The 13,706-nt window shown below is 44.1% G+C and overlaps 1 protein-coding gene across 1 annotated transcript in view; it reads left to right on the top strand.

Moving 5' to 3' along the window:
* The window catches only part of ANAPC1 (anaphase promoting complex subunit 1), a 175,766-nt gene that overhangs the window by 86,108 nt on the left and 75,952 nt on the right, over nucleotides 1-13,706 (top strand). The window contains exons 29-31 of the mRNA XM_077486110.1: nucleotides 8,501-8,735; nucleotides 10,992-11,083; nucleotides 11,205-11,339. Of these exons, the coding sequence (XP_077342236.1) occupies nucleotides 8,501-8,735; nucleotides 10,992-11,083; nucleotides 11,205-11,339 (462 nt within the window). The remainder of the gene's footprint in view (nucleotides 1-8,500; nucleotides 8,736-10,991; nucleotides 11,084-11,204; nucleotides 11,340-13,706) is intronic.

The raw sequence follows: 13,706 nt of genomic DNA, 5'->3' as shown, positions 1-13,706 counted from the left end.
GAGCTCGGGCGTGTTATTTGGATATACCGTATTTGTTGGCGAATAAGAGGGAAGTTTCGGGAAAAAACCTTACAATTTTAAATAAAAAACTGTAGAGCAAAATAAGGGTCAGTGCCCATCTGCGCGCCCACCATTGCTGGGAATGCAGCCCCCACCATTAGCCAGGAATGCAGCCACCATTAGCCAGGAATGCAGCCACCATTACCAGGAATGCAGCCACCATTACCAGGAATGCAGCCACCATTAGCCAGGAATGCAGCCACCATTGCCAGGATTTCACTCACTATTAGCCAGGAATGCAGCCACCATTGCCAGGATTTCACTCACCATTAGCCAGGAATGCAGCCACCATTAGCCAGGATTTCACATACTATTGCCAGGAATGCAGCCACCATTAGCCAGGAATGCAGCCACCATTAGCCAGGATTTCACTCACTATTAGCCAGGAATGCAGCCACCATTAGCCAGGAATGTACTCACTATTAGCTAGGATTTCACTCACCATTAGCCAGGAATGCAGCCACCATTGCCGGGATTTCACTCACCATTAGCCAGGAATGCAGCCACCATTAGCCAGGAATGCAGCCACCATTAGCCAGAATTTCACATACTATTGCCAGGAATGCAGCCACCATTAGCCAGGAATGCAGCCATCATTAGCCAGGATTTCACTCACTATTAGCCAGGAATGCAGCCACCATTAGCCAGGATTTCACATACTATTGCCAGGAATGCACCCACCATTGCCAGGAATGCAGCCACCATTAGCCAGGAATGCAGCCACCATTAGCCAGGAATGCAGCCACCATTAGCCAGGAATGCAGCCACCATTGCCAGGATTTCACTCACTATTAGCCAGGAATGCAGCCACCATTAGCCAGGATTTCACATACTATTGCCAGGAATGCAGCCACCATTGCCAAGATTTCACTCACTATTAGCCAGGAATGCAGCCACCATTAGCCAGGAATGTACTTACCATTGCCATCAGTGCAGCCTTGGAGGGGACATGGAGGGGGCTGAACGAGCGCCAAAGAACAGGAGAATCTCCTGTTTACACAGCGGCCTCTTTAAGAGAAAGTCCCGCCTCCTTTGATGGACAGAACAGTCGTCCAATAGCGAAGATGGGACTTCCTATTACAGAGGCTGCCGTGTAAACAGGAAATACTCCTGTGTGCACGGCGCTCGTACAGCCTCCTATCTCCAATGCAACCAGACTATATATCTTTTGTGGCCCCGGCGCTGGGAGATCGCCGGGGGCCACAAAAGATATATATGTTTAGATTACGAGGCGGGCCGTTCAAAACCGGGCCGTGGGCCGCGATTGGCCCGCAGGCCGGACTTTGGACATGCCTGATGTATGCCATATTGCAATAGGCAGGAGTCTTTCAGGGTTTTCTATAGTGACATTTAGGTTACATTAAATGAAGCTCCATACATAACACGTGGATGAACACAGGCAATTAAACTCCTGATGACTACAGTAGGGACATCCACTAAAGCCTCATACACACTACCAGTTTTTCTTCTGAGTTCTTCCTTCAGATTTACCAAAACCATATAATATGAGGTCAAACCTTAGGAGTTTCAATTTGTATGCAATCAGGCAGGCCCTTGCGCTACATGGTTTGGTAAACCTGAAGGAAAAACTCAGCAGAAAAACTGATAGTGTGTATGGAGCTTGACTGAAACTTGCATATTGTCTCTTGTCTTTAGCTGCCAATAGATGGATCGAAATCTGGTTGGTTCCGCAGAAACCACTAAAATTTTGATATGTCTATGGGAAGGCTGGTTGTACTGAAGTTTGACTTCAGAACAACCAACCTGTAAATTTTTTATTTATTTATTTTTTCTCGCCCAATCACTGCCGAAGGCTGTAGTCACCAGCAGTGATAATTCTATTCTGCCGGTGGGGTACTCTCCCTGCACACCCTGTTGGCAGAACACAAAAGCGATGCAGGAGATATTCCCTATATCAACACTGACTGTGTTGCTGGGGAAATCTAGCTATTTTCTTTCCTTCAACCATAGGTTGGTGATCATTTATGGCCTGCCTTTGACTTTTTTTTTTTTTCTTATTTTGTAGTCGAGCTGCAGTAATTTGATTGTCCATTCACTCCACTGATTGTATAACAAGGGAAAGCTTGAATTTGCTATAGTAACCACTGCATTTTGTTTTATGTAGTAGACTTGAGAGCTTCCCCCAAGACCTTTATTTATTTATTTATTTATTGTACTTTGAAAGTTTTGCGCACATTGTGCTTTTTGTCCATTTAATAAATGGATAGAAATACTCCAAAATGAAACCTATCATAAGAAAATGCCAAGGAGCTGATTGGGGAAAATGCTTTTTACTACTTGGTCTTGCTGATCCTCTTGCTTCAGTACTTTGCTATTGACCCTAAAATGTTTGCTGATAGTAACCTCTGACTTTTCTCTGACTTTCCTGATTTCCTTACTTATTTAGGTCAGTTGTTTCATAGCACTTAAGTCAGACGGAGAAGGTCAGCAGAAATAGCTGAAATATTTTTCTCATGACCAGCTAACTCTAAATGAGGAATAACTATATACAGTCTTGTTTATGGACAATTAGTATCATTGCTGTATAAAGGGAAAGTTGACCATAGTGAGAAATCATTCCAGTTTACCTCATACAGGATAGGCATCAACATGCAGGAAGAGATGAATTTGTTTTGTTATATTTCCCCTGTGTAGACACAGATTTAAACTGGATCTAAAATTTTCCGACAACAAAAATCCGATCAGACTTTTTACGATCGTGTGTAGAGAATTCCGACGTACAAAGTGCCACGCATGCTCAGAAAAAAATTGGAGATGAAAGCTATTGGCTACTGGCCTCTACGTAGTCCCGTCCTACGTTTTGTTTGTTACCTCATTCTGAACGATCGGATTTTCCAACAACTTTGTGCTACCGTGTGTATGCAACACAAGTTTTGGCCTAAATCCATTGGAAAAAATCTGATGGATTTTGTGGCCGGAATGTCCGACCGTGTGTATGGGGCATTAGTATTTTGCTGGGTGTAGTCAAACTTCGCTGACTACATGTGTTTCTCATCTATCAAACCATATGGAAAGCATTGGAGTTCTTCAAGCTAGCAATTTAGTAGAAGCTGTGCAAAATATATTAATGCAATGAGTGGTGTGTTTCAGTGCTGTAAACATTTTTTGATATTTGCAATCTGGGATGTTTAGTTCAGGAACAAAATTCTTACTTCCTATTAAAGTGTATTTTTTGTTTTAGATTGCTGGGGGGGGGGGGGGGGGTGTAGAACTCCTGTCAGTTGCTTTTGCTGTATCCTACCCCCCAACGCTGAGGGCTCCTTCCCACTTGTGTGTGTTTTAACATACTTTAAGTGTTAAAGTGGTTGTAAAAGCTGAAGGTTTTTTTAACTTCATGCATTCTATGCGCAGCTCCCCCCCAATACTTACCTGAGCCCCATCGTGATCCAGCGATGTGCACAAGAGCCTCGGCTCTCCGGGTACTCTCCCTCCTCATTGGCTGAGACAGCAGCGGGAGCCAATGAGAGAGGTGGGTGGGGCCGAGCTTCATCTGTGTGTGTGAATGGATAAAGCAGAGCAGCAGCTCAGAAGGAAGCCTGCTTGGGTTCCCCCATAGGAAAGCTTCTTGCACTGAGGGCACTCAGCAGGAGGGGAAGGGGGCAGGAGCAGGGACCTAAGGACGATCAAGGCTGCTCTGTGCAAAACCACTGCACAGAGCAGGTAAGTATAACATGTTTGTTGTTTATCTTTTTAACCACTTGACCACTTGACCACTGGGCACTTAAACACCCTTAATAACCAGACCTATTTTCAGCTTTTCGGTGCTCTCACATTTTGAATGACAATTACTCAGTCATGCAACACTGTACCCATATGAAATTTTTGTCCTTGTTTTTTTTTTCACACAAATAGAGCTTTCTTTTGGTGGTATTTAATCATCGCTGGGTTTTTTTATTTTTTGTGCTATAAAAGAAAAAAGACCAAAAATTCTGTAAAAAAAAAAAAGCAGATTAGTAATTTTTCTTCATAAATTTTGGCCAAAATTTATACCACAACATATCTTTGGTAAAAAGAAGTACAAATTGGTGGATATTATTTGGTCTTTGTGAAAGTTATAGAGTCCACAAGCTATGGTGCCAATATCTGAAAATTGATCACACCTGAAGTACTGACGGCCTATCTCATTTCTCGAGACCCTAACATGCCAGAAAAGTACAAATACCCCCCAAATGACCCCTTTTTGGAAAGAAGACATTCCAAGGTATTTAGTAAGAGGCATGATGAGTTTTTTGAAGTTGAAATTTTTTCCCACAATTCTTTGCAAATTCGAGATTTTTTTTCCCCTTTTTTTTCACAAAATTGTCATATTATCAGGTTATTTCTCACACATAGCATATGCATACCACAAATTACACCCCAAAACACATTCTGCTATTACTCCCGTGTACGGCGATACCACATATGTGAGACTTTTACACAGCGTGGCCACATACAGAGGCCCAACATGCAGGGAGCACCATCAGGCATTCTGGCGCACCCAGGACAATTCTGACATTTCTCTCCTACATGTAAAAATCATCATTTATTTGCTAGAAAATTACATAGAACCCCAAAACATTATATATGTTTTTTTTATTTTTTTTTTAACAAAGACCCTAGCGAATACAATGGTGGTCGTTGCAACTTTTTATCTTGCACGGTATTTGCGCAGCAATTTTTCGAACGCGTTTGGGGTTAAAAAAAAAAAAACAGTAAAGTTAGCCCAATGTTTTTGAATAATGTGAAAGATGAAGTTACGTCGAGTAAATAGATACCTAACTTGTCACCCTTCAAAATTGCACACGCTCGTGGAATGGCGCCAAACGTCGCTACTTAAAAATCCCCATAGGCGACGCTTTAAATTTTTTTACTGGTTACATGTTTTGAGTTACAGATGAGGTCTAGGGACAAAATTATTGCTCTTGCTCTAATGTTCGCAGCGATACCTCACATGTGTGGTTTGAACACCGTTTTCATATGTGGGCGGGACTTACGTATGTGTTCGCTTCTGCATGCGAGCACATGAGGACAGGGGCGCTTTAATTTTTTTTTTTTTATTGTTCATTTTACTTAATTTATTTTAGTTTGACATTTTTTCCCCAAAAATACATTTTTTGATCACTTTTATTCCTATTATAAGGAATGTAAACATTCCTTGTAATAGGAATATGGCATGACAGGCCCTCTTTACAGTGAGATATGGGGTCAATAAGACCCCACATCACACCACTAGGCTGGGAAGCCTGAAATAAAAATAAAAAACGATTCTGGCTTTGATCGTATTGGCGAGACGTTAGAACCCCCGGAGGGCGGCTGTAAGAACGATCAAGCAGCAGAACAGCCGCTATGATTGTTCTTGTGGTGTAGGGAATCACCCTCTGAAAAAGCTGATATCTGAATGATGCCTGTAGCTGTACCTATCATTCAGATATCCCCGCACAAAGTCAAGGACATCATATGACGGCCGGTGGGCGGGAAGTGGTTAAAATGTTTTTTTTTTTTTTTAAACAAAGTTGTCCATTTATACAATATTTCTAACACATAGCATGTACATACCAAAAATGATACCCCAAAATAGATTCTCCTACTCCTCCTAAGTACGGTGATACCACATGTGTGAGGTTTCCACAGCCTGGCCACATACAGAGGCCGAGCATGGCTGGGTATCTCCGAGTATTGCAGGGTATCATCAAGTATGGCTGGGTATTGCAGGGTATCAGAGTATTGCTGAGCATGGCCGAGTATTGCAGGGTATCACCGAGTATGGCTGGGTATTGCAGGGTATCACCGAGTATGGCTGGGTATTGCAGGGTATCACCGAGTATGGCTGGGTATTGCAGGGTATCACCGAGTATGGCTGGGTATTGCCGGGTATCACCGAGTATGGCTGGGTATTGCCGGGTATCACCGAGTATGGCTGGGTATGGCCGGGTATCACCGAGTATGGCTGGGTATTGCCGGATATCACCGAGTATGGCTGGGTATTGCCGGGTATCACCGAGTATGGCTGGGTATTGCCGGCTATCACAGAGTATGGCTGCGTATCACCGAGTATGGCAATTTATGGCAGCTCTCTCACTCTTGTGAGAGTTTGCCAGGAAGGGAGGGGGGATGAGTAATACAATGGCCAATGAGAGCTGGAGGTGTGTGTGTGTGTGTGTGTGTGTGTGTGTGTGTAAGTGTGTGTGTGTGTGTGTGTGTGTGTGTGTGTGTGTGTGTGTGTGTGTGTGTGTGTGTGTGTGTGTGTGTAAATCCAGGAAGTAAATGCACAGCAGCTGCAGCTGCCCACAGTTAAAATGGCTGCAGCCAGACTTGGTAGAGGGAGATGTCTGCAGCAAATTTGACAAGTACAGAATCACTGTATATATAAAATAATATGCAAAGTGGTTGAAGAGAAGCTTCAGAATGGCAAAGATGTTTTTAGTACAAATTATTTTAGCAGACTGCGGTTCCTCTTTAACCAGTTGCCGACCAGCGCACGACGATGTACGTCGACAGAATGGCACGGGCAGGCAAATGGGCGCTGTGAGTCCATCCGCGGGACCCGCGGACTCGATCGCCGCGGGCATCCCCGCGATCGTCTCACGGAGCGGCCAAATGAAGAAATGCTGTTGTAAACAACATTTCTCCATTCTGCCTAGCAACTAGTGACGCTGATCTCTGCTCCATGTGATTGGAGCAGAGATCAGTGTTCACTAAATGAAAGCCCAACCCCCCCACAGTTAGTAACACACCCCTAGGAACACTTAACCCCTACACTGCCACCCACTGGTTAACCCCTTCACTGCCAGTGTCATTTACACAGGAATCACTGCATTTATATAGCAGTGATTACTGTATAAATGACAATGGACCCAAAAATTTGTCAAAAATGTCCGATGGGTCCCCCACAATGTCGCAGTCACAAAAAAAATCGCTGATCGCCGCCATTACTAGTAAAAAAAAAATAATAAAAAATTAATAAAAATGCTATAAAACTATCCCTATTTTGTAAACGCTATAACTTTTGCGCAAGCCAATCAATAATCGCTAATTGCGATTTTTTTTTACCAAAAATATGTAGAAGAATACATATCGGCCTAAACTGAGGGGAAAAAATGTTTTTTTTATATATTTTTGGGGGATATTTATTATAACAAAAATTAAAAAATAATGCGTTTTTTTCAAAATTGTCGCTCTATTTTTGTTTATAGCGCAAAAAATAAAAACCGCAGGAGTGATCAAATACCACCAAAAGAAAGCTCTATTTGTGGGAAAAAAGGACGTCAATTTTGTTTGGGAGCCATGTCGCACGACCGCGCAATTGTCAGTTAAAGCGACGCAGTGCCGAATCGCAAAAAGTGGTCTGGTCTTTGACCAGCAAATTGGTCCGGTCTGAAAGTGGTTAATATCACTTTACAGGGATTGTAAAAGCAGAAGTTTTTTTTTTGTCTTCATGAATTCATTAAGGTAAAAAGCCTTCTGTGTGCAGTAGCCCCCCTAATACTTACATTAGCCCATCTAGATCCAGCAATGTTGCAGGAGTGTTTCAGCTGCCCGTGTCTTCCCTCCTCATTGGCTGAGACAGCAGTGCAGCGCCATTGGCTCCCGCTGCTGTCTATCAAAGTCAGTCAGCCAATGAGGAGGGAAATTGGGTATGGCCAGGCTATTGCTCCTTCTCTGAATGGACACGGAGCTGTGACTCGGCTCGGTGCCCCTATAGCAAGCTGCTTACTGTGGGAGCACTCAACAGGAGGGAGTGGCCAGAAGCACCGAAGAGGGACCCGAGAAGAGGAGGATCTGGGCTGCTTTGTGCAAAGCCACTGCACAGGGCAGGTATGTATAACATGTTTGTTATTTTTAACTAAAAAAATTAAAAAGATACTTTAGTATCACTTTAAGGCTTGGTGCATTAAGGCAACCCTATCATCTGTATGTGAGTTGTGGTACACTGTAGCCACTAGTGTGTTGACCGCTACTCTGCGTACACCAGGGTGCCATTTTAAATGAACGACGCTGTAAAGTAGCTAGTGCAATGCTTTAACTAGCTTTGCCATAACAACGCAGTAAAACATTTTCTGTGCATTACAACACAACACAAGTGGGAAGCCAGCCTTATTCAGAAACTGTTTTGCAATTAAAGTCAACTTTTTAATTACATTTACTGTATCTCATAATGTTCCTTTTGTGGGTTATATTTGGTGTGACATGTCGGTAAAGGACCTCTGCTAAGAGCTTTGAAACTCGCACTTTGCGTGTAAGCTCCCAGGTTGTGACTTGGCACTGATGTGCTTATAATCAAATGAAAGTTACCTGCATGTGGAGAAACAAGGACTTGCTCTATAAAGCTGAAACAAATCAATTATGTTTTTAGGCTCTATCCTCTATGAAATGATGTGGATATGAAATGTGGCTTCCCTGTTATTTGCCATTATTCTTTTTTTTTTTTTTTTTTTGATAGGGTCATGAGATGACAAGCATCGGTCTATTGCTTGGTGTGTCAGCCGCAAAGCTCGGCACAATGGACATTTCCATCACACGGCTCTTAAGCATCCACATCCCAGCTCTATTACCTCCTACCTCTACAGAGCTGGATGTGCCCCATAACGTGCAGGTGGCAGCTGTGATTGGCATTGGACTGGTTTACCAGGGAACTGCACACAGACACATTGCAGAAGTTTTGCTTGCTGAAATAGGTAAACCATTGCTAAAACGCATGGCATAAGCTGCAGAGATATTTATACAGCATGCTGTAAATAAATCTCTAGTAATTTGTTTTTCATGTTAAAAACAGCTTAATGAAAATCATATCATTGTTTGGTAATGTTACTTGACATGTGATTCTATATAGTTTGTAAATCGCAAGGTTCTTAGTAATACACTCAACACCAGAGGGGACAGCTTTTCACGTTTATTCTTCTACAAGGGCAACAAACATGATGTGAGTAGAAAATATAACACATTAAAGTCCAGGCCTCCTGTCAAACAGTTGCCCAGGCTTGTCTCCCTGTAGCCACAGACAGGAATTCCCTCTTCATTCTTAGTCACTTGTGGCTGTCGGTATCCTACAAAACTCAAAGTGGACAACAGGAAACACTTCTGGCTGGGTGCAACATAAACTTTGTCGAGCATATTAAATATGCATGCTCTGCTTACTAATGTTTCATAGTAGTTGTGCTTTAGCATGGCGTAAACGGTTAAACAGTTTTTACATCCTGGGGATAATGGTGAGTTCCCCTGTGGTCAGAGAGATTAACTATGGTAAATCTTTCCAACTGGTTTGAAAATATTTCTTCCAGGAGGCCCAATCCTTCTCCCTTCTACAGTAATGTATGAAGGAGCAATGCACTGGGCATATGTCACTATTAACATTGGTTGAGGATAGATAGATACACTATATTGTTAAAGGTATTAAAATGCCTGTCTATACATGTACATGAACTTCAATGGCATCCCAGTCTTAGTCTGTAGGGTTTAATATTGAATTGGCCCTCCCTTTGCAGCTATAACAGCTTCAACTCTTTTGGGAAGGCTGTCCACAAGGTTTAGGAGGCCTGGCTTGCAGTCTCCGCTCTAATTAATCCCAAAGGTGTTCTATCGGGTTAAGGTGAGGACTCTGTGCAGGCCAGTCAAGTTCCTCCAACCCAGACCTACTTATCCATGTCTTTATGGACCTTGTTTTGTGCTCTGGTGTGCTGTCATGTTGGAACAGGAAGGGGGCATCCCCAAACTGTTCCCACAAAGCTGGGAGCTTGAAATTGTCCAAACTATCTTTGTATGCTGATGCCTTGGTAGTTCCCTTCACTGGAACTAAGGGGCCAAGCCCAATCCCTGAAAAACAACCCCACACCATAATCCCCCTCCACCAAATGATTTGGACCAGTGCACAAACCAAGGTCCATAATGACATGGGTGAGCGAGTTTGGGGTGGAGGAACTTGACTGGCCTGCACAGAGACCTGATCTAAACCTGATAGAACACCTTTGGGATGAATTTGTACAGAGACTGTGAGCCAGGCCTTCTCATCCAACATCAGTGCCTGACCTCACAAATGCACTTCTGGAAGAATGGTCAAACATTCCGTAGACGTACTCCTAACCTTGTGGATAGCCTTCCCAGAAGAGTTGAAGCTGTTATAGCTGCAAAGGGTGGGCCAACTCAACATTGAACCCTGTGGATTAAGACTGGGATGCCATTAAAGTATAACTAAAGTCAGCAGAGGAGACTAGAACACTTGTCAGTTATTATTGCTGTCTGTGTCCCAGTTGGGGAGATTCACCCTATCTGTCATGTTTACCATTATCATTGAAAGTCAAAGTAAAAGAAAATACCAAATTATGGGTTGTCCCCAGAAAAGTAATAGAGGGGAAATCTTCCAATGGGGGACACTAGTTCTGGTGACCTGGGGGTCCCCAAGGAATTCCCTTAATTTGCAGGGATTTCCTCTTACTTCCTGATTGGCTATGGGACAGGAAGTGAAAGGAAATCACCCCAATGAGACACAAGAGGCTCTTGCTCTATCCAAAAGTCTTGCCTATAGTTCTACTTTTAAAGTTCTTGTGCGTGTATTGGGAATCGGAAACCAAAGGACTTGCTGTTGTATTTTTGCAGTGGAAGATTCATTCATTCTATTCACCTTTTGAATTGATTCCATTTTTATTTTCCATATTGCTCATACTTAGAGATGGTTAAAAGACTCCAACAAACTTTTTTTTTTTTTTTTTTTTTTTTTACTACAGCCTCTTACCATGATTAAGTTTTGGGGAAAAAAAACAAAAATTGTGTTAAATAGATGGGTTTCTACTCTCACTAGGTAAAATGACTATACCACTAGGTTTTTGAAACTCATTTTGGGTTTGGGAACTTAAGATTTTTACCCAAGTTACAATATACATTTGAAGTACAGTTAACAGTATGAGGAAACATGCTATTTTTTTTCTTACATTTTTTAGGTCGCCCTCCAGGGCCTGAAATGGAGTACTGCACAGACAGAGAATCCTATTCCCTGGCAGCAGGCTTTGCTTTGGGCATGGTGTGCCTGGGGGTAAGAACAGTCAGCTTTTAAGTAATTTATTGACCAATAAAACCATTATGTTGATACTTTCTAAACAGTTATATTATTGTTTGGTTGTACGGTTTAATCAAGTGTTGTTTCATTTTTTCAGCACGGAAGTAATTTAATTGGCATGTCTGACCTGAATGTTCCAGAGCAGTTATACCAGTACATGGTTGGTGGACACAAGCGGTCACATGTTGGTGTCAACAGAGAAAAGCACAAATCTCCTAGTTATCAGATTAAGGTATATTAAATATATTTACTGTAAAAGCGAAATGTGTGTGTTCTGAAAATTTAGATTCCAAATATTCTGTCCAGGCCACACCCCTGACATATTTCGCCCCACCAAAGGGGCTTAGTCTCATGAAAGCCATGGGGGGGGGGGGGGGCAAGGGAAAGTGTGTCCCCCTCCCTTCCTGAACTATACCAGGCCACATGCCCAGGGCATGGGGGTGTTACATTGCCCCCTCCTTCCGGGCAAAGCACCTTGTCCCCATGTTGGTGAGGATAAAGGCTTCTTCTCACATCCCTGGCCCGTGGATTGTTGGGATGACTTATCAGAATCTGGAAGCCCCCTGCACAAAAAAATAAAATGTCCCTGAAGCACATCCATTGTTAATCGCATCGTCCAGCATCAATCACAATGAATGCTGCCTGCCAACACGGCCACTCCATCACTTGACTCCCACCACTAAGTAAACAAAGGTACGAGGTCTCCCGATCATTGTGATAATGTCATTTATCAATGATGTCACACAATGACCCACCGCATTTTCTTATCGTACATCACGGGACACAGAGCCATAGTAGTTACTATTCAGGATATAGGCCGCCTTCAGGTGATGGACAATTAAAAAGTGCACACCCCATATAACCCCTCCCACTGATGGGAGTACCTCAGTTTTTTCGCCAGTGTCGGTCACGAGTAAAGATGTGCTGTGCTGAGCTCCACTGGAGCAATCCTTGCTGGGGCTAGCCATGCAGCCACATCCATTCAAAGTGTCTTTTAGGCCGAATTGAATGGTACCTGGGCCTCGTATCTGAAGAAACAAAGTCTTGCCTGTAACGCTTCTCTTTTTAGAGATCTGGACCCCGGGATCCAGTACTTTTTGGTATTAAGGCCATAAAGTTTTACTGGTGGAGGTGCAATTACAGGTCCAGGATTGTGGGTTTCCTCGAATTCCCAGTTCCTGGAGGTTTAACGGAACCCACTGTGAAGGGTGAAGATTGGGTGTGTTGGTTTACCACAGAAAACCCTGCGGCGGGAAAGGTAAGTAAAGTTTTTCTAAGAAATTTTCTTATGAATGTCTCCTTTAGTAAATGTTGTCACCATGCCTATGTGTCATCACTGAGGGCTGTATAGAACACTTAGTCTCATGCTTCTCAGAGAACCCAGGGTGTGTCCAGGAAACAGCAGTTTTCTCTTCCTCCGGCCGGCAGCAGACCTCCGGTAAGTTGGGGGGGGGGGGGGGGATTTTGCCTCCCCACCAGACAGCCCCCACCCAGTGCTGTTTTTCCATCAGGGAAAGAGCGCTCAAAAAAAAAGAACCGCAAACGGCTCGGTGGCCCAGGTACCCAGGTGTCCTGGGTCCTGTTCTTCATGCCCCTGGAAGGTGTCTGTGAGGTTTTGCTGATGTCTTGTACAGCACTGTGTTCACTGCCATCGTTTTCTTCCTGTACCTCATGGAGCTGCTTGGCGGCTATTTTAGGTGTGGGCAAGGGCAGCATGCTTTCCTGGGCTTCAGCGGCCATTTCCCTAGTGATCTCCTATACAGGACACTGGCGGCCATTTTCTGGAAGCCTGAACACGTTTTTTCAGTGTTTCTCTAGCAGCAGCATGTGCTCGTGTGTGCTCTCAGCCATTTTCCCTGAGTTTTATGTCTTTGTACTGGACGCTGGGCGGCCATTTTATTAAAGCCTGAGCGGTTTGTCGCTATTTGCAGTGGCTGCCACTGACAGCTTTTGTTTCCTCTGCACCTGGGAGCCCACATGGACTACAGGCACTGCTTGTGGGATAGCGCAAAAATCCTCAGGGTGGTGAGTCCAGCGGGAAAGGGCCCCTCAGCCAGCGGCAGCAAGGAGGGTGGGACTGTCACTGTCCTAAGTCCCCTTCGGGTGGCAGACAGGGTAGGGTCAGCATGTCTTCAGAAACTGGTGTTTCTTCCCCCAAAATCCAGGCAATTGCAACTGGGTCACCTGCAGACTGAGCAGTGCCCTTGGACACCCTGACGATTGTCCTCAATGCGTTCGTTGCCAAGATGGAGGCGGTGCGTGGGAAGAAAGGTGCACTAAAGCGGCCCTGCCCGCCCCTCCTCTGTCCTCTGGGGAGAGCTTTGACGCAGACTCTGGTCCTGCTGAGGCTGGTGACCCCTGCTCTGTCTTGTCAGACGACGCTGACCAGGACCGTTCGGACAGTGAGGACAGTGCGCGACAAAGCGCTTGTTGGAGCACTTATCACAGCTGTGCATGATACCCTGAAGATTCATGAGCCAGCAGATCCCTCTGCTGATGTACTGGTCCCTTTTGGGTCCCGCAAGCCAGCACGTTTACCTAAGGTGTTCCCGTATCTGACTTATTTTGACAAGTTCATTTACAAGGAATGGGGTCGCCC

This window comes from Lithobates pipiens, unplaced genomic scaffold (assembly GCF_037356315.1).
Source record: "Lithobates pipiens isolate NorthernLeopardFrog02 unplaced genomic scaffold, aLitPip1_a1.2 Scaffold_18, whole genome shotgun sequence".
Classification (NCBI taxonomy): domain Eukaryota; kingdom Metazoa; phylum Chordata; class Amphibia; order Anura; family Ranidae; genus Lithobates; species Lithobates pipiens.
Note: the sequence above shows the minus strand (reverse complement) of the source record. Positions and strands in the feature narration are given on the sequence as shown.